Source organism: Epinephelus fuscoguttatus, linkage group LG21, assembly GCF_011397635.1.
Source record: "Epinephelus fuscoguttatus linkage group LG21, E.fuscoguttatus.final_Chr_v1".
Lineage (NCBI taxonomy): Eukaryota > Metazoa > Chordata > Actinopteri > Perciformes > Serranidae > Epinephelus > Epinephelus fuscoguttatus.
This window is the reverse complement of record NC_064772.1, coordinates 26,877,720-26,899,683: the sequence shown is the minus strand read 5'-3', so window position 1 is coordinate 26,899,683 and position 21,964 is coordinate 26,877,720. Positions and strand designations below refer to the sequence as shown.

Below are 21,964 nucleotides of genomic sequence, written 5' to 3'. Positions count from 1 at the left end.
TGTAAAAGATGTCAGTGGAGGATTCACTGATACTAAGAGCAGTGGGCCACGGCTGCAGTTTGCTTTACTGGGCTATCTTGTCTGATTTATCCTGGATCGGTCCAACCATCCTTGGCTATAAATAGACACAGAGGCCACTGTGGTAGTGTCAGTGTGTGTGTATCTTTAAGACTTCAGCTGTAATTTGAGACCTATAGGAGAGAGGCAGAGAGTTACCTCACACACCAACACCCCCCCCAATCATCGCTCCTGTAATCGAGTGTCGAGCTGCATGATCCGCACCTCTGCAATCATGCACGTTTCGTGTCGGATGGGATTCTCGGTAAACACCGCAAAGCTGCCGCGGACACGGAGCTCCTGTACCGCCGCATCCCCCACAAGTTGTTAGCGTGTGCGTGGAGCAAGAGGCGGGCTTGTCTTATCACAGAAAAAAAATGACTCGACATGGCTGTAGCTTTGACTCAACATACACGGCTTGGCGGACGATAACCGGAACCATAAGCAGCTGAGGGAGTGAGGCGCATATCATCTTAATGAAAGTCATAAGGTAGGTCCATCTGGGAGCTTATATTTCCACTACACGGCTGGTGCACACACTCACACACACACACACACGACCAGGCCAGTGTTATTTTTCTCCTGCACACATTTCACAGCAGCTGGCCAGGCAATGCGGCGTGAATTGGCCTTGTATGTGTGTGTGTGTGTGTGTTGCGTTAAAGCACAGTACATCTATGATGGTGTGTTTGCCTCGCGCAATCGATTGTGCCCCAGCATCTCTATTATGGGATCCGGTGAGGCACATAGCGAAGTTATTTTCGTGGGGCTATCGTTTCCTCTTAAAAAAAAAATGTCCACCCGTCTTACGCAAGCGCATTTTAACCCCACGTCCCACTCGTTATGTTTTGGGCACATATGACGCGGGCAAAATAATTCTCCTAGAAAAACCTGTTTCACTGTGGCAGTAAACATCACTCCCCACAACATTTGGCCTATGTGCAAGGCGGGCCTAAACATGCCAGTGTCTGTTAAGGGTTGACACAATAATAAATAAGTGGGGGTCTGAATAACACTGCCTTTCATCTTGTTATGGTCAGATCCATTTTCAGACATGCACATCTGCTTTTGTGCCTTGTGATGACAGCATGAGGACATTTTTAATAACTTGCTGAGACCTGAACTTGTGTTTGTGCTATTTTGGATCAGTAGGATGTGATTAGTATAAAAATCTAAGCACTGTAAATGATAATTAAGCCCTAATGTCCTCAAATGAGACGACTATAACGTCTTAGCTTGTTACTGTTGCTAAAATTGGTCAAATTTGTTGCCATATCAAACTGTAAACATAAACCATCAACCAATCAACTATAAAATGTGATCAGGTTTTAGACCATGTCCACGTTTGTGTCGAGATTGGCTGCAGACTGACTTGGCAGAGATGGCAGCCATCTTGTTTTTATACAAATTGGTGTATTGGGCTCTTACTACCACTAGATGGCACAAAAAAGTGTCCACGAACGAGGACAGCAGGTCTAAGTTGAGAAGAATGAAGTATAAGGTCAAGTAAACCCAAAATGTGATGTCCTCACATGAGGACGGAGGGTCTCAGGAGGATGATTGCTTGTTGTGATGCCGTCCATAAGTCTTGATTGGAGATTATAGTTCAGTATTAAAAGACATGACCTTTACAAAAAGAAACAGTCAGTCGTTGGCAGACTCATATTTTGTAATTGTCATTTTTGCTAATAAAAATACAACGACGTCAGTATTTACACTTGAAAAACCAACACCTCAGGGTGTGTTTGCGATCGTTAACAGTAAAGCCTATTTAAACAGCGTTATTTGTTGATAGTACAGTACAGTCTTGATCTGAGGTTGTAGTTTCTGCCCCCTTTTTGTGCATCACCTCAGGTCTGTCTTGAATTAAGGGCAACAAAAACCACACCAACGAAATTCACAGCTTAACAGGAAGTGTGCAAGCAGCCCATTAGAACTTTCGCAAATTCACTGTTTGCTGCAAGGGGTTTAAAATTTATAAATGTTTGCCAAAGAAACACACACAATTCACCAGTGTGCTTCAGCTGTTGTCGTTCTGTATCCTTAAGGCGACCTCAGTAACCATTTGCCCTTGGCAACAGCGTACTGTGCTCTCAGAACACAAACATGTGTGCATCTCAAACAACCCTTCCCCTGCACGGCTGAGGGTAGTCTCACATATATCTCCTCAGTTAAAACACAACATGGGCTCTTAAAGTACCCCTCTATGTTATAACAAAAAGCCTTTCTGCCTTGCAGCATGCTACGTGAAAGTGTTTATGCTTGCTGCCCACTAATGCATTACAGGCAGGCAAAAGGAGAGGACTCTGTGGAATTGGCCTTTCAGTTCCCTGGTGACTCTTTCTTGGCTAAAGTCTTTCAGTCAGGCACACACTGTCGTCCTCGAGCATTTCTTTGGCGTAACGCAGGAACAAAGGCAGGTATAAAATCACCAAGGCCAGAGCTCCAGGGAGTGAGGTGTGTGTGTTTTTAGTACGCCTGTGCTGGGAGATACTCTGTTCTTTTTCTTGGGAGATGTAAATATGTCTCTAAAGTTAACTGACTTGGCCTCCTACCAAGAGCTGGGACAGTCAAATCAGTCCATACACAAATAGCTCCAGGCAACACTCATAAAACAGTTCAGCGGTTTGTACTCACAGTGGCTGCAGGGGACCGCTGTCAGTGACATACATTTACTGGCTATGAGCCAGCGTGCATGTAGAGCTGATCACGTTGGAGCTTTGTTGTCCTATAGAGAACACTCACTTTGATCCAAATATAGATATACGAGGAAACAGATTTTCAGGTGGCTTTAGTTCTACTACACATCATATTACTTAAAGACCTAGATTTTTTTTATTAAATCATGTATCAGTGTGAAATGGATTTTATTGAACCATCCTGCAGCGATCTCCCTTTACACCATGTACCCATGTTCCACTCATTTTCCAACACATGGCTGACCTGTGTCCAACTGGATGCTCTTTCAGTAAAGCTCTAGCACCAGTCTCCCATAATCCCGTAGAATAGAAAAAGCAACTGGACCAATGTAGCAGGAGTAAGGCTATTTATTCTGTTTCTACATATTCCTTCAGTACATAGTGGGATTCATGCATTGGCAAATAATGGAGCAGCTTCAGTGATGCTCTGACTGATACAATTCAAGCGCTCATTCACTGGACAGGCTAATATATGTAATGAAACATCATCAGATCCTCCAAAAGTTGTAAGGAGGCTATATGTTCCCCAAAATATTCAGTGTTAAAGTGATTCCTAAACACACTGGGTGCGTAGCGTGAACTCACCGAACTCCTCCTGCATGTTACATATCAACCAGCAGCAGTGAACGCAGCAGCTGTGTGCATGGCTCAGGAGCAGATGCCAAAGTTTTTGGTCACTTTGGATCCTCTTGTGCGCCATTCAGGCTGAAGTTCAGGTTCGAGGATCGTCCAAGTGTCACTTCATGTAACTGTCTTATGTAAACGGGGTCTGTATTTGACATGGTGACCCACCAGGTTGTCATTGTGTTCAAAGCACACATGCTCGTGGATGCCAAGTTGTGTCTCTGACTTGACTGCTCTGTGTACTTTGTTCTGTTTTAATATGTAGCTGTTGGTTAAAGAGGAATACATAGCCATTGATCATTCTACAAACAAGCTCTTGCCCAAGCTCTTGAGTCAGGAATCCAGGAAGCTCTTTGCGACTAACCCTATTAAGGTGGATGTTAATTTGATGACACACTCTTCCCTGCAGTACACTAAAGGAAACTCTGGGTTTGTGTCACTGAGGAAGTCGTTATAGCACACACACTGTAGCTTTGGTTTAATATGTGAAGTAGGACACTAAAAGGTTTTTGATGGAGATTGGACACTGCCTCTTGGGTGTGTTTTTAAGTAAACAAAGCCAAGTCCAGGGTGTGTTAAAAAGCATATTCTTCTGTTGCAGTTTACTGGGTCTCTATCTGACCTTTTTTGTCGCAGAGCTTCCTGGGAAAGAAGGTGTGTGTGGTTTTAGAAGCTGCGCTGAAACCACAATGACTGGTTTCAGCGTACAGACAGAGCGTCTCGATACTTTTGTTTTCTGTATGATGAGCCACACTTCCTCTGTAACACACACCCAGGAAGGGTCTTGTCATTGTTAAAATTCAGCTTAGTACATTTGTCAGTCAGTTAGTCTTCTGTAGAGGCTCTGGAGACATAAAGAAGCTGATGGAGGAGAGTTGATGATTATTATCTTTGGTAGTTTTTCTCTCTTTGCCTGTGAGGTAAGATCCACCTTTTCTGGTTAAGGCCAGTGGCAGTCTTACTACAAGAAGAGCTCCAACTATCAATGCATTTTTTCTGCAGTGTAGTTGTTTTCTCATTCAGTATTTTTATTACTATTATTATTGGCGTTCCATAGTGAGTGTACATTTCAAAAATTCAGAAAGCAGCAGCTGGATTGGTGATGAATCTCCAGATGTCTCTTTCTGGTTTGAAAAATTCCTGAATCTAATTCGACTTGAGCGGTTATTATACGAATGGTCCAATTCCTGCTCACCTGGCAGCCAGTCTTAATTAGTGTACAAAACGAACTACAAATGGGGCTTCAGAAGTACATGAATATATCGATATTGAACTCTAACTGTTTATAATATATGTATATATGTTGTGGTCGTACTATGAGAACCTTGCACCTCCAGGATGTCAACTTCTCACATCTTTATAATTTAGTTAATATTATTGTTATTATGCCTTATAATATTGTGATAATGTTCTAACGTTTATAATCTGGTTTTTAATATACAAGGAGTTCTTTACCTCACTGTTATAATCCAGAGTAACCTGTATTTTCATTGTGCATCTAAACAAATATATAAAGACCAGATAGTTAATTTCTTAGTAATAATGCCCCTCTATTTTATCGCTCACAATAATCGCTCTCATAATGAAATAGTATTTTTATAATATGCACTTCCTGAATCCTTAGAGTCGTGTGAGTACTCCAGTTTACGAGTTTTGTGTCCCTGATGTTTGTGGTTGCCAGAGGGCTGAAAGATAGTATAATTTAGGCGAAAATTGTGGAAAAATGTGTGTCATTGTGACTGTTTGAAGGGCTACAGTTACCTCAATATTTGTCAGAAAGATTCCCAATTGGGCTTGAATGAAAACCAAGAAGGCCCCCTTTAATATGACACCAAACACAATATTATAAAACGTTAAAAAATGTCCCGACCTTGAGCCTAAACCAGGATATGCACCAGCGTCTAAAATGCAATTTAATTTCGTGGTAGGTTCACCTCATGAGCTGGTTACTGTGACACAGCTGTCACTCAGGAATTCTATCATACCAAAATATCATCTACAGACATGGACATTTTCATAATGCATTACTGAAATTTGGTCTGGCCCTTGGACTATAAGGGGGATTTTTACTTGTGCAGTGGTGTGTCTGTGTCACTCTGCAGTTACACCTCCACAACACTAGTTGGCGACGGAGGTTTCTGTGAAGTGCCGTAAAGTTTAGTTGATTCAAAACACACATTAAACACACATTAAACGTGGCTTAACAGAGACAATTTCAAACACAAGTACACAAATCAGCTTCACTATAACTCGCAGCATTCACAGACAAACACTTGTCTTAATCTGGACACATTTTCCCCACAAACACAACATGCTAACATTATTAGCACACGCCTATGGCATTTTACATTGTATAAATTAGCCTAGCAGCCACTCATATGAAGCCCAGGACAACAGCAGCTTTTAACAAAGGTAACGTTACAAAATTCGAGGAAGGAATGAACACCCATTTTAGCAGGCTTGTTGTAATGTATTTTTTCAGATGATGTCGTGGCTTTATTGTTGGTTGTCCAGTGGATGGCGTCAACAAGCAAGATTTATTTAGAAGAACTGTGACTGTTACTATGATTAAGAGATGTATTTTTGGACTGCTTCCCGTGAGTGAGAGTGTGAGTGTGTATATGTGTGTACGTAGGCTCATGTGGACATCTTCATACTTGTACGTTCTACACTTGCATAGATGAGATTTCATTCATAGTGTTGTCCGTACGTGTCTGCTACCCTCAGGTTAGGGGTGAGTGGGTGAGGGGTGAGATATTGTATAAACTCAAGAATGAATTTCAGGGACAATGGTGTACATATATGTGTTTTTGTGTTTCTGTGTAGCTGTTTTCTGAATGTTGTGATGAAACAACGGAGCATGGCTAACTCTCCCAGCCTTCTTCCTAACCTTTACCTTCTCCATTCTCTCCCTTTCCTCCCACAGTGGGGTTGGGTGGCCATGGACCCATTCAGCCAGCTTATTCTCACCATCTCGGTGACCAGTTTCATCACCTTCCAGTGGCTCTTCCACAAAGTCAGCCCCTGGGTGTCCATGCGCATCAGCTCCGGCTTCCTCAACCTCACTGACAAGCAGAAGGTGGAATGGAACTCAAGGTGACCCGACATGTTCGTTTTATTGCAATGACTCCGAATATAATTTACATGTACAGCAGAGAGTGTGACACGACTCTCAGTTCAGATGTCGGCCTGAGGGGGGTTTGTCGCAGTCAACCCACATATTTCCTGTGACACAAATATCTGACTCACTAGTAGGACGCACTGTGTGTTTTGCAATGTTTGCTCCACATGGCACTGTTGGAAGGTGCCGGCAGCATGGTCAAAACTCAGTGGAACAGGGCCTGGAGTGTTATTTCAACCCTTACTTCTGTGCATGTTGTCATTTTAACCTCATCCCTTCAACGTTTAACTTTAGTTCATATTTTGTTTTTACAGACTGTAAAACATAAAGAAATCTTTATCTCTATTTTTCAAAAAGTTTTCATATCTGATGCCACCATTCCTGTCGGGCATGGTATTTTACTGAACCCACAGTCTACTGTTTCATCTTCACAGTTCAGTCTGAACAGACATGTAGGAATGCTTCGGGGACAAAGTGTTCATAACTGATGAACAGACAATTTGATCAAACAACAACCAAGTGTCATCTGTTGTCGTGCGGCCGTTTTATCTGCTAACTTGTTATGGGAACATTGCAGACACTAGCGAGAACAACAAGACTGGAACGAAAAGTGTCTTGAGTGAGACAGACAGGCTGCAGTGATCTGAGCACAGTAAAAGCCTGCGCTGTAGACTGAAGGCCAATGTCCAGCGGACAAGAGGGTTTGGAGTGATCCAGCCTCGTCCAACTTGTGTGAATCACTCATTTTCATTTTCTCTCATATGCAGTTTATTACTCATGAGAGCACTTGTGAAATTGAAATGGTCACATGGTTTATGAGCAAATGAAAGTGAATGATTAGCGGCGATGGATCCGGGCAATTGGGATCCCTGTCGAGGCCCATGACTTTACAGATTCTGCCGGAGCTGTCTTACAGTCGGTGCGGCTGTCATTGTGTCTCACTGACTGATTGCTGAGAACTGTCGGACTGTCTCACCGCCTCGGTGACTGACTGGGACTGTGTGCTGCTCTGCCTGACCCTTCAGCAGTGTTTAATCTCTTAGTCTAATTGGTCTGAATCTGTGTGCAGCCCTGACAGGCAATCAGTCGATTCACTGTGAGTACTAAAAATTCAGCAGTGTAAACCACAGAGCAGCTCCAAGGCACTTCTGAAATGTGATAAATACTCTTTGGCAAGCTTATTGAACACAAAATCTCTGACATGTGTCAGTCAGCCCTTGTTGGACAGGAGTGGATTATCAAGGTATGTGTTTGCATTTCAGGACGGTGTCAACGTTTCATGCGCTGTTGGTGGGAATCTTCTGTCTCTACATCTTGTTCTTCGATGATGCCGTCAATGAAGACCCAGTCTGGTGAGAGTTTGACTGTGAATCACACGAACCTTTATTTGTAACTCTTTTTTTTTTATTATTTTATACAGAATGTCATTTTTTCCCACAAATGGCCAGAATGTCCAGTCATAGCTTTGCAAAGCTTTTGACTTGTCCACATGTTGAAGCAGGGTCAACTGGGTTCAAGTAAGACGAATTCATGGTATTCAAAGAGTAGAGGACATCACGTCTCCTTTTTACTCTTCCAAAAACCAAAACCAAACGTGTAAGAAATGGTTTGGACAGTGAGTTTGCATGCTTTAACATATGCTTTGTTTGATCACAGTAACCTAACATTACCTCCAAGGCCAAGAGATCATGTTAGCATACAGCTAACGTCATTGTTATGTGGGTGAAGAGGTTACGTTGGCAAAAGTCCTGTTTAGAGCTGTGGCATCCACCATGTAGGAGCCAACACATGCTTGTAACGGAGATAAGGACACGAGGATAACATCAGCATTCCGGCACCCTGGCCAAACCTGTTACCCAAGATAGTATTACATATGTCAAAAGTCATATGTTAGTTATCTCATACAGTGAAAAGATCTTTAATGTTTTTCAGGCCAGTGACCCCTGAGCTGAAAGAAAGGTGGAGCAGGGACCCCTCTACATAGTATACTAAGCTGCAATTGAGCAGCTGTAGCATGGCTAGGTTAGCAGTTAGCCTGTCGTTAAAGGGGAACACCACCTGAATCAAGTATTCCAGTATGGTATTTCCATAGTCTTGGAAAGTTCAATCAATATTTGTGAACATGAGCTACTCTCTCTCAAAGCCAGAAACCAGAGAGGTAAGCCTCAAACGTGATGTCATAGGGTGTAAAGTCTGGAGCTGCTTCACACAGGGAGACTGAATTTGTGGACCCACACAGACTGTATTTTCTTTTTTATACCCAGCATTCTCAGTTCTAACACAGAAAATGTACCTGTATACTTAGAACTAGAGCTGCACCCAATACTTGACTGACCAGAAAGGTCATTAGTCGGCAAGAATTCACTGGTCACTTAGTCTCAGAAAACGAAACAAAAAAAAAGGTGAAACTCTATTAGGAGCTGCGCCTTGTCAAAATAAATCAAAACCTATATGACTGGATCATGTGGGAATTTAATTTGAAAGGACAGACACAGGAAGTGTCCACGCTCAGCAGTCAGACAGGAGTCAGGTTAATTTCCAGGGCTGGTACCTGCAGTTATTCCACAGGCTAGTTGATAACACATCGGGCAGGAAATCCAAAGTGTGGGATCATTTTGAGAAGGTGAAGGACGAACCCAAGGTGATATGTAAACTCATCTTCATTGGTCGACTACAAACATGACGTATCATCTGAAACATGGAAGTAGCTACATGCCCATTAGCCCACAGCGTCATTAACAGGCGGCTCGCTCAGTGTGTGACGTGCACTTGTAGATAAAATATAGGCCTATATTAATGAAGGTTCATTAGTACGGTTTTGTATTTCTCTGTAATGCAGCACAGTGTTAACAATGTTACTGATACGATTCTTTCTCACACCTTCAACTCAAACCACCAAAATATATCATTTAATCATTAAATTAATATCGTACACATGCGGACGACTAGTCGACTAATGACTATTGGTCGACTAGGAAAATTCTTAGTCAGGGGCAGCCCTAGTCAGAACATTTCCATGGATGCTCTGTGACATCAAGTAACATCTTTCCCAATTCATTGTCAGTGGAGCAGCTCCAGATTTAATACCCTATAGCATCACAAATTTGAGTTTTAGCACTCAAATTTTGGATTTGTGAGAGTTGTTCATGTTTCGTAATATTTTTACACTTTGCTCTTTGACGATAAGAACAACATGTAAGATCACCAAATTGTGAGATATTGACATGTAGCTTTAACCTCTTTGCATTGTATTGTGCATGTAGATGTCTAGTGCATGTTTAAGATCCTTTTTGTAATGGTTCTCATTTTAAAAGAATGTCACTGAAAGCATTATAAAGTCAACAGGAGACAGTTTTCAGCCAGCTCAAGGAGCGAGCTAACTTGCTAACTATCTTCAGCTGATAACATCTAGAAATGGTTTTGCATGTTCTGTGTGTGAAATCAAATGCACATCAGAAATTTCCAAGAATTGTTAGCGATAAGCATTTCACCTGTATTAATATGAACTGTGCTGTTCTAGTATGGAAAGCATGACAGTTTACTGATGTTATCCACCTCTGCGTTATGGAAATGTGAAATCCCCTGTAGGTTGGGAGTGGTTTATGTATTAAGGTGCTGTCTACCTCAGTTTCTTTATTGATTCAACCACAAGTCGTCAGCAAAGTCAGATATTTCCAACACCTACACTTAAAGGGGTAGTTCAACATTTTGTCTATGCTTATTGCCGTAATCCCTGTAGTCATATGAGTAGGTACATTACCTTTAATTATCAGTGCCTGTTGTTCTGAGACCGGTGGGGCAGAGCTGCCTGCTGCTCAGCGCACAAAATGGAGGTGAACGTTACAGCCCCCTCTCTCCCTCAAAACTAATCAAATACACCATCAAATGACTCCAAAACGCTCTTGTGGACAATTTGTAGCTTCCACATTCACCACGCTATGAAATAATAATGTAATGTCATCAAAACAAGTTTGTTGAGAAGAAGCCGATTGCTGTTCGTGGCGGACTTTCTGGTGGATGACGATGATGATTTCTTTTATATTAACCAAGACCCAGAACCTTATTTATTTGAGCCAGAATATACAGAGGAAGAGTTACAGGTTTTGGAAGGGCCACTTTATTAGGTACACCTGTGCAATCTAATACAATCCAATACAACAGCTCTGCCACACATTCTACTTTTACAAAGCTTTTACATTTTCAGTTTTTGTTGACATTGTCAGAAAGGTGATTATTCTACTTTATTATTGAGGTCGTAGTGGGTGGTGCTGCTGTGCTGGAGTGCAATATATTGAAAAGTGTTCCTAATATTTTGTCCCTCTCAACAATAACCAAAAATTTATAAGCTTCGGGGAAAAAGTCATGGTATATCCGTTCTACTGGATTGCATTAGATTACACAGGTGTACCTAACAAAGTGACCAGTGACTGTATGTTACATACATATGTTGATGGTGGGATGGGACGAGAGTACGCCTCAAAATAATCACTGGAACACGGGGAGGACATGCTCAGTCCACACTCATAAATCACCACAACTCCTGAAGGAACAACAACATAAAATGTTCCCCAGCAGTCTGTTTATTCCCAACAATGAGAAGTAATGCCAGTCACTTCACTAACTTATATGCTCTGGGCAAGCACTTATCCATAACATAACCACAACAACATTTGCATTTTAGCCTTATTTACCATGCTTGGGTTGTAGGCTAATGTTACTCAACATGGAGGTAACGTTACAGCAGAGAGATTGCTGAGCAAAATACACAACGCTCATTATGGCAGTATCTTTCAAGAAAAGCATTTGAACCATTCCTGAGCTTCTGCGCTCCATCCTTTCAGCGTAGTCCTCCGGTAAAAAATGGTTGGAGCAAACAAACATTTTCCGGACCATTTCCACAGGCGTGTTGGGATCGATGTCCACACAAATAGCCATTGTTTCATCCTGTCCGTATACTTCACTCTGCTCCATGTCTTCGGCTTGTTACCGCAACCTTTTACAATACATGTGTAAACCATGATTTACAACAACACTCTGTAAACTTCTCTCAAACTTTCTGCTGTGTCCAGCTGACGATACCGCAAATGCAAGGCTGCAAGCAACTGTCTCAGGTGCGCACTGTGTCACTCCGCCCAGTGGTTTACTCAAGAAAGTAGTTCAGAGTATTGCTTCATGTGTCGTAATGTTACTTAATTATACATTATTATTTCATAGCGCGGGGAATGCGCAAGCCATGTGTTGTCCACTAGAGCGTTTTGGAGTCATTTGATGGTGTATTTGATTAGTTTTGAGGGAGAGAGGGGGCTGTACCGTTCACCTCCATTTTGTGCGCTGAGCAGCAGGCAGCTCTGCCCCACCGATCTCAGAACAGCAGGCACTGACAATTAAAGGTAATGTACCTACTCACATGACTGTAGGGATTATGGCAATGGCCGAATTTGCCAAAATGTCAAACTGTCCCTTTAAGGACTTGTAACATTTAATCACACAAACCCAGTTCAACCAAATGTGTTTTTTCAATAGGGGAGATCCTACACTGGTGAAGACTAACGTTGCCATCACAACAGGCTACCTCATATCTGGTAAGACAAACATACAGTTTACCCAGGTAACGTTTGTGAAAGATGTGTTTCAGCTGCGGGTCGGAAATAAAATGAGAGATACACAGACAATTTTTGAATAAAGCGTTTAAGTTTACAGTATGATCTTTTTCAGTTGTATGTACGTTAAATGTTGTGATAACGCTAATGACATGGTGTCTCTCTTTCCCCTGTACTTCTGTTTTCCAGATCTGCTGCTAATATTTTACTATTGGAAGGCGATAGGCGACAAGTTTTTTGTAATTCACCATCTGGCAGCGTTGTATGCTTACTACTATGTACTGGTGAGTGCCCTATTGTCCAATAGCAGAGCGTGCAGGCAAGATGGGAAGGAGACAACCAAGGGTGAACAGCTGTGTCCTGTCAAGCTGGGTCCTTTACTTGATTTAGCCACTGTTCAGTAAGTGTCCCTGACTGTCGCCACGCGGCCACGCACCGCTTGTTAGTTAAATATGAACAAGACAAGGTCAGCGAGTGGGAGAAGTGATGCACCCCAGACTGTACAAACACAACAGAGAAGGACACCTTATGGACGTTTAAAGTCCACCTCTTTGGCTTGAATGCTTTCAGTGGAAGTGGAAGAAAAACTTATATAGAAGGTAACACACCAGTCGGAGAGTTAAAGTATTGATTGCTGTATTTTTGTGCATGACACATAGTGTGTGTTCCAGCAGGAGTCCGTGTTTACCAGCACAGTTTTGTTATCAAGATAGATGTGTAAGGACTAAGAGGATGTATTTTTAGCTTGCTTGGAAACAACTGATCTAAAAAGTATCAGTCAAAATGATGTGAGGAGTGTACACAAGTGTAATGCATTAAGTTGAGGGGAAAAAATCTGCTACGTTTCTTGTAATTAACGAATGTTATCTCAGAATTGTTAGTTTCATGGAAAGTCTGCTCTTGTTTTTCTGAATTAACAAGAGTGTTATCTCAGAATTTTTAAAAAGGTTTCTTAGGGGAAAAAATGCCCTGTTTTTCTGAAATAACGGAATTGATACTTCAAAATTTTCTTGGAAAAAACATTCTGCTGGTTTTCCCACATTAACGAGAAAATAATCACGTATTTCAGAGGGGAAAAAAAATAATTTTCATGATTATTATTATCTCGGAAATTAAGAAACACTGGAGCAGATTGGAAAAAAAATCTGCTTTGGTTTTCTGAATTAATTAAAAAATAATCATATAAATTCAGAAAATATTATGAGATTATTAAAATGTCAATTCAGAAAAACAAAATTCATGAAAACTTAATAATTATTATTTCAGTCATTTAGAAATACACTATTTGAAAAAAAAATTGCTTGTTTTTCTGAATTAATGAAAAAAAAAATTTAGCAAATTTTGAAAAATTAAGTAGACAAAAAAATCATGAAAACGTTATTATTATTATCCTAAACAACAGCAGATTTTTTGTTCCACGAAAACTTTTCTCATAATTCTGAGGTAATGATGTGAAAACTTTATTTTTATCTGCTTAATTTAGAAACACGAGCAGATTGGGAAAAAAAAATCTGCTTTTGTTTTTCTGAATTAACGAAAAAATAAACTCAGAAAAACAAGATCATTAAAATGTTTATTCAGAAAAACAACAGCAGATTGTTTTGTTCCATGAAAATGTTTATCATAATCCTGAGATAATACTCTCAGTAATTCAGTGCATAATTGCATTACACTTCAGTATGATTGCAGGAACAACACTGATAATGTTAAGGTTAAAGCAGTTTGACATTTCATTCAGGTTAAGCAATCGTTGGCGCGCCACTATAAAAACCCTCTTACCAAAGAACAAGATGGCCGACCCAATAATACAATAAATCACCTTGTTGGTGTGAAGGCTGTATCACTGTCATTATCCTGGTAATAATTTCCCAACTCATCTGAAGTACTAATTAGTGACTCACTCTATTGCTGCACAGTTAGCACACAGTCGGCTCTTATTGAGACATTGAGACAGTTTAGTGTCCTCAGCGTTCACAGGCAGTGCTGTTCACTCTTGGTTCAATCTGAAACCCTCTAGGTCGCCAGGATCTGTTGATAATTATCATGTAAATGAATGACTATGGTATTTTTTGCATGGAATGCTCAATGATGGTACTGGCTGATGACCCTCCTCCTCCTCCTCCTCCTCCTCCTCCTCTTCCTCCTTCTCCTCCTCCTCCTCCTCCCTCACCTTGCCCTTACAATCTCTGTGCTTTCTGTTTGTTATACTGAACCCCTCCCCCTCCTTTAAATGTTGTGTGAAACTGGCGTAAGCTGGACATCTCTGAGCTTAGCGCAGCTGAATGCTAACCTGTAACCACTGTGTGCATGCTGGCAGCTCTGAAGCATTCTACACAGGCAGGGTTTCCTGTTCTTGTTACTGTGCATGCCAACGAACGGTTAACAGTCTTAATTACTTACCTGCTTATCCACATAACCTTCCGCCTGTCTGTTCTTTGTGCCGGAGCCTAGTTCTGCCTCTTCTTTCTCCTCCTTACACTCCTCCTGAGACTCTCTGATGAGGGAAAACGTACAAAGACATTCAGATAATGTCATCCACATGACCCCCAAGATGATAGCGCATCACCAGATAGACAAGACCATGTTGTGTGCATTCTGTCAGGGCCGTTGAACGACCGTAGAGTTACTGTTTTTAATGCTTTTTAAAGTTTCCTTTATTTTATGTGAGTTAAGCAAACTTACAGGGAAATCAGTTTGTTCCCTGACAATAAATGCAAAGGGACATACAGTGTGCATTGCTTTGCCTATATATGAGACCCTATACTTTAGCTGATCTTAACTTTTTTGATACGAGGCCATTGGCAATTGATTACAATTACAAAACTATACGACTCCGTGTTCAGTGTAAACCCTGCAGTCCAGATTTACATCTTCCCCCTGTCTACATTCCAGTCACTGGCTGGATTTACAGATTTCTTCTTCTATAATGTGGCACATATCATATATGCATCCGTTTTTTTGTCTGTCGTCATTGCATTTTTAATGTGGATTATCACTCTCCCACATATCTGTGTCCAAACAATAATACTAAGATTAAAACAGTGTCACAACTTTCAAACAAAATATGCTTCATAACTGTAAATCCAGCCTTTCATTTGGAGGAACAGAGAAAGCCCCTGTATCTAAGGCAGTTTCATAAATGAGACAAAGTAGGCCATACTGTTACTGGACACTCATGACTGTTTTCCTCAGACTAGAGCCGAAATTCATGTTGGATAACAGAGTGAATGCTCCAAAATTAGCCAACAGTGGTAGGGAACACACTGCTGTAGCCGCAGAAAAGAGGTTAATCCTTGATGTCATTTTCATTTTATTTAGTTTTGTACCCAGTCGAATGTGTCATATGTTGTCAAAGTCTTCTTAGTTAATGTGTTGGGTGTGTTTATGTGGAAGTTTTCATGTCAAATACACAATAAATTCTGCCTTCTCAATATTAATATTAAACCCCAGAGGCACACAGCCAAATTAATATAATTTAACGTAATTTAATTTATTTAAAGTAAATACAAATCAGCTTAATGTCACAAGCTTGTTGATATGATTTGACTATTGATTAAGCAGCCACTGATGTCTTGGTCGAAACAGTGTTGAAGTAACTGTATGATTTATTTTAATAGCAGTATAATGTGTATTTTGTGTGTGTGTGCGCGTGTGTGTGTTTTAACAGTTGTTGTAGTTGTAGTGTAACTAAAAACATATTACAATAACTGCTGTGTAAATATTAGATGCATGCTTTTCTTCTCAGTGTCGTACATGTTGCTTCTTATTTGCTTCCAACTGTGGTGGCATCTTTTATTTATTTTTCTTCTTCTAATATATTTGTCTGTCTGTCTCTGTGTCCTCCGCTTACTTTAACATAAATAGCCCCTCTTCAAACCCCACATGCAAAAACTACCAATTCCAAGTCGGGTTGTGTCATCCCCGTTCATGCAAAAACTACCAGAATGGTTATGTGTCATGTAGAAAGCCAGAGCAGGTCTCGATCTAGATGGGGACTTCCCTTATTCCTGTCTTGTCTGCTACTATTGCTGTTGTGTTGCACTGAGCAGATATGATGCCCAGTCACAGTATGGACTTACCAGTTCCTAGACGTACTAGCATGCTAATGCTAGGTGGAAAGAACACATCATATGGTTCAAAAACTTTGTGTCGCATAGTAAGTATGTTTTAATGACCAGCTTTTGTTTACAGCCCTGACGGTAAGTTTTCTTTTACGTGCTGTGACAGCCAGGCCACTAGCCAGATAACTTTGAACTAGATGTTCTTCGTGGGTATTGTAGTGAGACTGATCGCTGTGATTTGTGTCTTTATTTTGAGTTGGACTTGTGTTCTGAATTAGGTATGGTTAGGATGCAAAATTCAGTTTCAGAACACGAATCAAACTAAAAACAGTTTCAGTTGCAGTTAAAATTAAGATGCAAGTCACAATGCTGTCTTTCAGTCCGAACACTTGAGTCAAATGTATTTGGCTAATGGCACAATTTTAACGCCATTTTGATCCGAGTGCTTGATTAAGCAAGGAGGGTCGGGTCAGCGGTGTTTAAGATGGCGTGTCCTGAAAGCATCTTGGTTGTAAGATCATCTTCATTTTATTAAACAGCAGCTGAAAACTGTGTGGAAATAAAGCAATACAAGTTCATGTCATAGTAGAGCGTCATAGTGGCTTCTGTTCAGGTCAAAAACTACTGTCAGTAGTTTATGTATTTTACTGATCAGGTAACATCACAGGCTTTGAGCTCAGGCACTAACCTGCTGAAGATGATCTCACACCCAAGACAGCATTGATTTTGGGACCTGATCTCCTGAACAGTGACATGTGTGGCAGTTATTGCTTTTACTCTGCATGGCTTCTGATTGCTCCTTCAAACAGTGGCTGGCTGAATGTATGTATGGTTGTACAGTATATCAAAGCTTGTGCTGTGTTAATATTTGCTCAGTACCCCTTATTTAATGTCGAGATGTTATTCGGATGATTTGCCGCGCTGTGTGGTTTTACATGATGTTTTCTGCTCTCTGGATGAAGTGTGAGTTAGAAGTAGTTAGCATATAGTGTGGTGTAAGGATGCATCAGTGATTATTATGTCAATAAATGCAAAAATGCTTCATTTTTGCATATTGCTTCTTGTGTCTGGGTTTTTAGAGGCTATATGATGAAGATGTTGCTTATTCACTTATTTAGTTTAAGTTTATATGAGGCAAAACCATTTATGGTCTCACTATGAGCAAGCCCAGTGTTGGTCAGCAATTCTACCTCTCTAGCACCTAGAGTTACGGGCCATATTTCCATACATTTAAAGTTAATATATATGGCTACAAGGGGATGCTTTCTGTCAGTATGTTGGCACTCAATTCTGTAATAAGTTATCTAAAAAGAGAGCTAATTTTCCATTAAATTGGCTGAGTATTCTCCAATATGAATCCTAAAGATTGCCATACTCCTAAGAGGATGAACCATTTCCATTTTTTGCCATTGTCAAGCAAAAATATCAACATCACATAAAAGATATCTGATACTCAAACACAATGATTGCCTTAAATACGGTCAGCACAGTCTTGCTCCCAAGGAAATGAACCCTTTTGATTCACAGACAAATGTGTTTTATCATGAACAACTGTCCCAGGTTAAAATCTAAAAGAGTTCATCTGTTGATTGGCACATCGCCAGTTCTTTATGCCCCTGTTACAGCGAGGACGAGCCACTGCTCACGCTAGATGAGGAGAATGAATCATTAGGAAGTCAAATTAAAGACCAGTCTAATTTTGGCTTAAGACTAATTGTGTGCCCTGAAGGAGACGGCTCTTTTGTTAGACCTGCCGAATAGGTCTATATTTGGTGACAACTTCATCTATTTTTAGACACACACAGTAAAAGTTTGTCTTGAAATATGAGCTATTGTATGGATATCTCCAAAGATGGAAATGCAGGCATACCTCAGTTACCTAGTTACTGTGAGGAGCTGGCGGAGCATCAGGTTCGTGCCGGCTGATCCAAATGACTCGCTGTCTTGTTTTTGTCCCTTTTATGTTTCGTTGTCTTCCTGTTCTTACCTTGTTCTTCCAGGGCCAAGGAATGTTGCCTTATTTTGCTAACTTCCGTCTGCTTGCTGAGTTTTCTACACCATGTGTGAACCAACGGTACGTACCTGCTTACTCATGAGCTGGACTTTGGGTCTTAAAGGTCCAGTGTGTAGGATTTAGGGGAATATATTGGCAGAAAGGGAACATGATATTCATAGCTATGTTTTCGTTAGTGTATAATCACCTGAAAATAAGAAGCATTGTGTTTTTGTTACCTTAGAATGAGCCGTTTATAAATACATATTGAGCGGGTCTGTCATATTATTCTACAGTATCCCAGAAAGGACAAATCAAACACTGGTTCTAGTAGGGCCATTCGAGTTTACATACCGGTCACTGTCGTTCTCCTACAAGTTTGGCATACAGGAGAAGTTTCAGTTGTTTTTGATGTGCATCTGCTTATATCCAGTAAATCATTTGTTCAATTACAATTAATGTATGTCTTCAAATTAAGGCTGTATATTTGTTTTTTTAAGGAAAAGGGCAACAACCCTATTTGAAGAACACTGAATCGCCTAACACATGTATATACCAGTGTTGTAGTTAAGACGAGTGGTTCCCAACTGGTGGGTTGCAGTCCAAAAGTGAGTCGTGGGTCCATTCTGAATGGATCGCCAGTGCCTTGCAAACATATCAAGTTTGTAAAAAACATTAGAGTGCTGTAGAGTGAGTGACTAACCAACAGCTACTTGACAGAGACAGCAAACGAGCTCAACGACATGGCCGAACGCAAGTATGACGGTGAATGTATTTAACTGTGTGGACCTTAAACTAATGACTAAGGAGAAATCTCGACCCTGTGGTGGTACCAGTTGGGAACCACTTGTCAAGACCACCTAAATGGACCAAGACCAGAGTGTATCAAGGCCGAGACGAGACCAAGACTTAAATGGGTCAAGACCAGTGCGACTTCCACACTACATGACACACGATAAAATGTGGAACCGAGTAAAAGTGTGGTCAGTTCCGAGACGAGACCGAGACCTTCAAATAATCGTCTTGAGACCAAGACTCATCTTGAGTACTACAACACTGGTGTATACGGATACATAACATTAAATCAGGATTGTTGTGGAACTCAAAATGTTAATGGTAGGCCTCTCAGTATTCGTCTATGCACTTCAGGTAATTAGTAACAATAACTTTAAGATAAGAAACCAAGTATCTCAGTATGCAGTTCCTTAACTCTCATACTGACATAGTTTTCAACAAGCCTATATAGTACTTCAACAGCATTGTAGAACTCCTGAAATTCAGTTATGGCTTTTGATTTTGGTGCCACCCCAAGATTTTTAGCGACCCCTTCTGGGCAACCCCATGAAACATTTCTGGGCATCTTCTCTTTGCGTTCACATTATTTGATTACCCATCCTTTTTAAAGCTTTTACCTGGATAAAGCTGACGTCATACCGAACATACTTTAGACAGCAGTGACGTAACTGTTGTTGTTAAGTGTCAAGTTACTTGTGATTGTCTTAAACATTTTTATATTTGCATAGACACTGTTTTCTAAACTGTGTGTTGTGTTTCAGCTGGTTCTTTGAGGTACTAGGTTATCCCAAGTCCTCCCGGCCCAACATGGCGAATGGCGTTGCCATGGCAGTAGTCTTTTTCATGGTCCGCATCGCCGTCATGCCAGTCTACTACATCCGCATGTATGCGGTCTATGGCACTGAGGCCTTCTACCAGGTCCCTTGGGGTGGCCGTGTAGCCTGGATCTGCTCCAGTATCTGCTTGGACATCATGAACGTCATGTGGATGCATAAGATCGCCCGCGGCTGTTACAAAGTGCTGCGCTCGGCACGCCAGAGCAAAGCTGGTGCACCTCAGGAGAATGGGAAGACGGATTAAGGGAACCAGGGTGTCAGTGGTGAGAAAACGCCACAGTGGAGACAAACTGATGTCACTCTCAGTGCACTGGGGAGCCGGAGCTTGGACACTCACATGTCACACCAAGGAGTGATATTACAGGACCGAATGTAAATGAGGGAAACTTAGCTTTTTCTGGAAAGCGGGTACAGTCACTGAGATGCACCGATGGACCGTTGAAGTGGCCATCCCTAAGCCATGAAATGACCTCCTAGCAATACTCTGTGTGCATGGCCAATTATTTTTCTCTTGAACAATTTACCACTACACAAAAGAGTTTCGTCCTGGGACAATGGACTGTTAGCCCAAACACAAATTGTCAAAAAGTTTACCGTTCTTTACATACTCAGTGCTCAACAGAAGACTTTTCAGTGTTTTGTTGTTTTGTTTTTGTATTATTACTGCTCCCTGAGTCCCAGAATAAAAATGGTGAATACCTGTCGATGATAGTGAGGCAAAGATTTTAGGGAACCTCGAAAACATTGAGTGATTCCTTAATGATGGTCAGTGCCATAAACTCATTGTCAGATGCCTGTCGAGGAGAACGGTCGAGCTTCTCTTACTTTTCTCAGAGAATCTTGAGCTTAATTTGCAGGGACTTGACAGACACAAGATGGGATTACATCAAGTGCAATCACAGAGATGGATAAATCCGTTCATTACTCACCCACTGTCGTTCAGTTAAGAGGTTCATTTAAAAAGCCAGCCTTTTAAGACGTCTATAGAAATATTGCAAGTCTTGGTTGCATTTTAAGTTGATTTATATAATGCAGGATTGAACGGGCATTGGTACACTGTAACTCGTCTTTTGTCTTGCTGGGGTCGAGGCAGATTGGATTAAAGATAACGTTTTTAATGAAAAGGATGTACAGAGTACCTTAGCGATGCTAAAAGGGAAACTGAATGTCAATGCTGTGTTTGTATGTTGAATGCAAGAACATTCATTTTCCGTATTAATGTTGAGGCAACAGTTTTCATCGAATATTTAAATCCACATGATTTTAATGCGTACACAGCCTGATATTTCACAGAATGGAAAATATCATTGCATAAACACTGTTTTGTGGGAGCCATGATTATATTTATTTCACATTGTTCGATGCATGTTGAGGGGTGAAGCTGATCTGGATCGCTAATGCAGAATCTGTCATACACGAACCTTAAAAAATGAAAGTTAAAGGCAGCGTGACGACAGGGCAACTGCTTCGACATGTCCATTTATGCTAAAAGGTTTGATGGGAAATGTTCTGACACTCCTATAGTTTTCCAGCGTCAGGTGACCTTACGTTTATATAATGATCACACTTGTTATTTATGATCTTTTAGGCACAACTTTACCCCCGGGCAACACTTTGCCAACAAGCTGCATGCTGCTATGTGTGTTTACCATGAAGAAATTGGACGTTTTATCCAGCAAATTGAATTCAGTACATGCTTTCATTACATTTTAAATGAATTTGTTTCTGCAGACATGAGTTTGATATGACATTAAATACAACAGTCAGTGTTTCAGATGGTAACGGCTGCATTTGTCAAAAACATTTTGTCGTTTTTTAAAGCATTGTTATACAAATAGCTTCTGCCTCATGTTACATATGATCTTCAATCAGCTGTTAAACAAATATTGCACTTCATATTTATTCCACTGATACAAGGATTGCGTTTTGTCGTTAGTGGGCAGAAGTATGAGGTGATTCATGTTGTAATTGTTTTCCTAAGCATCATTCTACTGATGAAGCAGCTCGTCATCGAACACTGAACACAGGAGCAAATCTGTTCAAAGGTTTTTACGACAAATGTATCATTTGTTCAAATAAAAAAGTCACGATCAGTCGTTGATTTACGGAACATGTACTTGAATTTTCACTGTAAAAATGTATCTTTATATGAGCTGTACATCCGAAGCTTCTGTCAAA

The 21,964-nt window shown here is 40.8% G+C and overlaps 1 protein-coding gene across 2 annotated transcripts; it reads left to right on the top strand.

Annotated features, from left to right (window-relative positions):
• The first annotated feature begins 201 nt into the window (after nt 1-201).
• LOC125881482 (TLC domain-containing protein 4-B-like) lies at nt 202-21,902 on the top strand. 2 transcript variants are annotated; one of them, XM_049564554.1, is made up of 7 exons: nt 202-547; nt 6,307-6,476; nt 7,764-7,853; nt 12,025-12,083; nt 12,291-12,385; nt 18,163-18,236; nt 19,712-21,902. In XM_049564554.1, the coding sequence occupies exons 2-7, from the start codon at nt 6,322-6,324 to the stop codon at nt 20,028-20,030; spliced, it is 792 nt and encodes a 263-aa protein (XP_049420511.1). In that variant the 5' UTR covers nt 202-547; nt 6,307-6,321; the 3' UTR covers nt 20,031-21,902. The 2 variants fall into 2 exon arrangements, with proteins under 2 accessions (XP_049420511.1, XP_049420510.1); XM_049564553.1 differs by lacking the exon at nt 202-547 and adding an exon at nt 4,166-4,300.
• Nucleotides 21,903-21,964: the final 62 nt, after the last annotated feature.

Excerpts from the sequence above, each read along its gene's own strand:
- LOC125881482 (XM_049564553.1), top strand. The coding sequence starts at position 4,259 with ATGATTATTATCTTTGGTAGTTTTTCTCTCTTTGCCTGTGAG. Across the intron at positions 7,854-12,024 it reads GTCAATGAAGACCCAGTCTG|GGGAGATCCTACACTGGTGA; the intron begins GTGAGAGTTTGA and ends TTTTTTCAATAG. Across the intron at positions 18,237-19,711 it reads ACACCATGTGTGAACCAACG|CTGGTTCTTTGAGGTACTAG; the intron begins GTACGTACCTGC and ends GTTGTGTTTCAG.